This window comes from Juglans microcarpa x Juglans regia, chromosome 5D (genome assembly GCF_004785595.1).
Source record: "Juglans microcarpa x Juglans regia isolate MS1-56 chromosome 5D, Jm3101_v1.0, whole genome shotgun sequence".
NCBI classification, from domain to species: Eukaryota; Viridiplantae; Streptophyta; class Magnoliopsida; order Fagales; family Juglandaceae; genus Juglans; species Juglans microcarpa x Juglans regia.
Genome location: NC_054602.1, coordinates 30,895,844 through 30,901,141, shown reverse-complemented (window position 1 = coordinate 30,901,141; position 5,298 = coordinate 30,895,844). Strand labels below are relative to the sequence as shown.

Genomic DNA, 5,298 nt, shown 5'->3' with positions numbered 1-5,298 from the left:
CTTTTTTTAAATCAATTGATGGTTTTCAGCTTCTTGAACTTTCCTCTTTGAAATTGGTTCCCAAAGTTTACTTACAAATTGAATGATGACTACTTTGTTTCGTTAGACCTTCACCTATGTTATTTGATTGGATGTAAGGAGTCTCATAATATGCAGTGAGTATTGCTGATGTGGCTGGCTATTATTGGAGGTTGTTAAAGCCTCAAGAACGGAACGACCATTTCGAAGAGGAACTTTGATTGAAAAACTCTTACGTACCAATATACAACTTTTAAAAATATAACCTTTTAACAAAAGTACTCTAGCACTAATAGCACTAAACAGTAAATAGTTTTTCATTGATACAACTCAGCTTTTTTCACTTTACAACAATCTCAAACAAGCAATTATTATACTAGAGAAATTATAGTTGTAGTCGTGAATGCACAAGCACTGCGCAATCACTTTGAAAAAAGTGAATAAATACTATACCCATATGAAAAAAAAATTTAATTTTTTAATAGTGGACCTTACTCTTTTTTAAAATGACTGCATGAAATTTGCGCACTTCACGACCATATATAGCATTAGTCATAATACTAAGAGCATTAGCATTGGTCTATGCATATGCATATGCAAAGTCATATTTGCATAATATGACCCTAAAATCATTCACATTGTCTTATACATATCCAAATATTTAGCTACCTATGAATAATGCTTATTCAAATTTAGATAACCACTATTCACCCTACAAATCATATTTTAATCATTATTTCTCTCTCCCCCACTCTCTCTCTCACAATCATTTTCTTTTCTCCCTCCTTGAACAACACAACAAACATTCACTTGTATATTCATTTTATTATTATAATATATTATATATTTTTTTTCATTTTATTATATTTTTAATATAATATATAAAAAAATTATATTTTTTATTATTGCATTTGCATTATTAATGTCAAATGTATGTAGTGGATGCTAATTGTAAAATATATATAAAAAAATTGATTTTAGCAAAAAATTAATAATAAAAAAATAATAATATTTATTATTATTTTGTCTCAAATATGCATAAGCTAATGTGAAAATTTTGCTTTAATGGTAAAGTGAATATGTAAAAGAGGTGATTTTATATACGTATATATATAGATCAATGCTAATGCTCTAAGAGCATTTCCTACTATCGCTAAAAGAGGGAGGATGCTATTCTTTCAGATTTTGAGGCCCAAAAATTAAGATGACGAGCGTAATTCTTGAAGGTGAGTGATGAGTCCAGTGTTTGGGAAGCTCCTAAAGCTCACCCCCATTCGACCCAAAAGATGTAATTGATATTTCTGCTTTTGCAAGTGGGCTTTATCATTTGAAAGTGGGCTTTACTATCTGAAACTGGGCTTGATTGATATGGGCCATTGGGCATCTCCGAGCAGAAAATTTTGAGCTTTTTTTTTTTTCTTTTTTTTTTTTTTGAATTAACCTATACCCCGACCCAAATTTCTGAATTATCATCCTTTACAGTTCAGCCCAGCTATCCAGATATTTATTTCTATTTCTAATCCCTAAATCTCATAAAAACAAATTATTAAATATTTTCGTACAAAAATTATTAAGTATTTTCACGATATATATTATATAACTTTTATTTATAATTATCAAAATTATAAGAAAATATTTTTAATATATTTTTTATGAATAATATTATTTAAAAATCTTTATTTATATTGGCATTTATAAAATTTAAAATTTAAAATTTAAAATTTAAAATATAATTATTTTTTATTTTTTTAATTCATTAAAATAGTCCGTACAGTAGTAGTGGGACCCGATAATTACTCCCAAAAAACAAAAAAAACCAAATTGGTTATAAAATCCCCATTTTCTTCCAAAACCCCCTCGCATTGCAATCGCCTCCACTAAAACCCTAGTGAAGAAACCAGCCGCTCTGCTCACAGTAGCTCTGCCCAGCCATGTCCGAGATGGAGCTTTCTCGCTCGGAGAAGAAAAAGAAGAAGCACCGCTCCAAGGATGAGACCCCTGTCGTCTTGCCCGAGCCACTCTCTTCTCTGGGTTCGGAGCCCACTCAGAAGGGCTCCGACTCTGGGGACTTCATGATCAAGCCCCAGAGCTTCACTCCCTCCATTGACACCTCTCAATGGCCCATTCTTCTAAAAAACTACGACCGCCTCAACGTTCGTACCGGACACTACACTCCTCTCCCCTCCGGCTACTCCCCTCTCAAGCGTCCTCTCGAACAGTATATCAGGTACGGTATTATAAATCTTGATAAACCCGCTAACCCATCTTCACATGAGGTAGTTGCCTGGATCAAACGGATCCTCAAGGTCGAAAAAACGGGTCACAGTGGTACCCTCGATCCCAAAGTCACTGGGAACCTGATTGTTTGCATTGATCGAGCCACTAGACTCGTCAAATCGCAACAAGGCGCTGGGAAAGAGTATGTCTGTGTTGCTAGGTTGCATTCTGCGGTACCCGATGTGTCTAAGGTTGCTCGGGCACTCGAAACCCTCACTGGAGCTGTTTTTCAGAGGCCGCCTTTGATTTCTGCGGTGAAGAGGCAGCTCAGGATTCGGACTATATATGAAAGTAAGCTTCTTGAGTATGACGCTGATAAGCATTTGGTGGTTTTCTGGATTTCTTGTGAGGCGGGGACTTATGTGCGGACGATGTGTGTGCATTTGGGTCTGATTCTTGGAGTTGGAGGGCATATGCAGGAGCTGCGGAGGGTAAGGTCGGGGATTTTGGGCGAGAAAGATAACATGGTTACCATGCATGATGTGTTGGATGCACAATGGATGTACGATAATTATAGGGATGAGACCTATTTGAGGAGGGTGATTATGCCGCTCGAAGTGATTTTGACGAGTTATAAGAGGTTGGTTGTGAAGGATTCTGCCGTGAATGCTATTTGTTATGGTGCGAAGTTGATGATTCCGGGATTGTTGAGGTTTGAGAATGATATTGAGGTTGGAGAGGAACTTGTGCTCATGACTACCAAAGGAGAAGCAATTGCATTGGGGATTGCAGAGATGACAACTGCGGTGATGGCAACTTGTGATCATGGTGTTGTCGCGAGGATTAAGAGGGTAGTGATGGATCGGGATATGTACCCAAGGAAGTGGGGGTTGGGGCCGAGGGCATCGATGAAAAAGAAACTGATAGCGGATGGGAAGTTGGATAAACATGGGAAGCCAAATGACAATACCCCTCAAGAATGGATGAGGAACCTGGTTTTACCCACTGGTGGGGATTCTGTGGTTGCAGGCATTGCAGCTGCTACAGAACCTGCAGTAGTGAAGGAAAAGAAAGAGAAGAATAAAAGTAAGGATGATGATGATGATGGGGAGGGGCGTAAACGGAAGCTGGATGAAAGCACCGATACCCCTGTTCCCCTTCCTTCGAAGAAAGCTAAAGCTTCTGAAGTTACAGAGATTCAGAAGGAAGAGGGCGTGAAGGTTAAGAAGGTCAAGGAAGAAGAGGCAGAGGTTGAAGTTGAAAAGAAAGAGAAGAAGAAAAAGAAAAAGAAGGATAAAGAGGATGGCGATGCAGGGGCTTTAGTTGAGGAAAAGGCCGAGAAGGAGAAGAAAAAGGAGCACAGAGATAAGATTGAAGCTGGTTCACCTGAAGCAGACAAGTCTGAGAAGAAGAAAAAAAAGAAGAAGAACAAAGACGCCGAGGATGGTGGGGCTGCAGCCCTTACTGGCATTACTAATGGTGCAAGTGATGGTGAGGCTAGTGTGAGTGAGAAGAAGAAAAAGAAGAAAAAGAAGAATAAAGATGCCGAGGAAGAGTAGAAAGGATTATGATTTTGGTCTCTATCTGGTAGAACTCTTGAATGTATCCCTATCTGTTTTTCATTCATCTGCAATGAGTCCTTTATAGTTTTGTGTAACTTTTTGATGCATTTCCTGTAGCTGCTTTTCATCGTTTCTCTTTGCATGACTTATCCCCTCCCCCGCCCCCCAAAAAGAACTGTTTCTATTTGCATGCAGGCTATTTTCTTTATCTCATTTAGGTTTGTTAATTTGTTATTGTTAACATTTTGACGACTCTTTTCTAACTTTGTCTATGTGCTAGTAATGTTTGTGATTTTTTCTATGGAATTAAATGCAGTAGTCTGGGGATATTGGGACGTTTAGTCAATGTTGGAGTTATATACGTTATGTGGTTTTGAAATTATCTTGTTTAAGAATGAATTAGGTTAGTAGTATCTGAAATGAAAATTACGCTTGACTCGTAACATTTATTGGCTAGCCTAGTTATCAAGTGTTCCATGCCCTTTGTGCGGTTGATAATCTTTCCCAGCCTTGAAGTCGTGAGAATATAATCTTCTCAAATCCAGTTGGAGACTTGGTGTTCTGTTTCAACTTGATTAAGTTGAGTTTACCTTTGCTTTGCTGTTCTATTGGTTTCTTCTGCAAATTCATTATGCTAATGATCACAGATTTTGCTAGATAGCTTTTGTAAATTTTCTTCAATCCTTGCGTGGGTCAGTTTCAAATTTTTTTCTGAGAGCATAAATATCCCTCTTTCAAGTTTCATTTTCTCTCACCACACTTCACCTCCTGTGCCTATAGCTTGACCACAACCTTGAAATTCCTGCAGCAATGCTTTCTCTACAAAGCTAATGTAGCCCACAAATCGAAGGAGAATGGATTGGACCTTTTGATGAGAAAAAGGAAAGGAGGCTAGGATGGTAGTGCTGCATCGCCCACTGGCTTTTTTACTGGTGCCGGTGAAGGTGATAATGAGGCTGAAATGAGCAAAAGAGAAGAAACAAGAATAAAGATGAAGAAGAATAGATTAATTGGTTTTGATGTTGGTTTTTAATTAGCAGACTCTAGAACGTACATCTGCTCTTCTCCAGCAGTGATTACTGCATCGTAGTAACCTTTTAATCCAATTTTTTCTGGAGAACTACCTTTTGCGGTTTAGTTCCGCATGTTAATGATGTTTTCTTAATTTGATATTCTTAATTTACTATAACTTACATGGTTTTTGAGTTGTTTTCCAAGTTTCTAACATGAAGGTATTATATTCATTGCAGTAGCATGTGTTTGATATATAACTACAGAACCTAGTATATAGACATGGACACATTTAATCAAATGCTCACTTACATATGCTAATATGGTTTTAAATAGTTTGGTAGAGGGATTGAAGTAGTCGGTACTCTTTTGGAGGGGCAGGAATTAGTTAGTGTCTGCGTTGTAGAAAGATTAACTTTTGCATGCTCTCTGGTTGATTGTAGAAAGAGTTGTAGCCTGTGTTGTATATTTTGATGTTCATGAAACTTCC

General features: G+C 37.4%; 1 protein-coding gene across 1 annotated transcript; it reads left to right on the top strand.

The window, feature by feature from the left end:
* The first annotated feature begins 1,866 nt into the window (after positions 1-1,866).
* Positions 1,867-4,986, top strand: LOC121264731 (H/ACA ribonucleoprotein complex subunit 4). Its single transcript, XM_041168026.1, has 2 exons — positions 1,867-3,822; positions 4,606-4,986. Exon 1 carries the CDS (start codon positions 1,950-1,952, stop codon positions 3,792-3,794), a length of 1,845 nt encoding a protein of 614 aa, XP_041023960.1. The 5' UTR covers positions 1,867-1,949; the 3' UTR covers positions 3,795-3,822; positions 4,606-4,986.
* Positions 4,987-5,298: the final 312 nt, after the last annotated feature.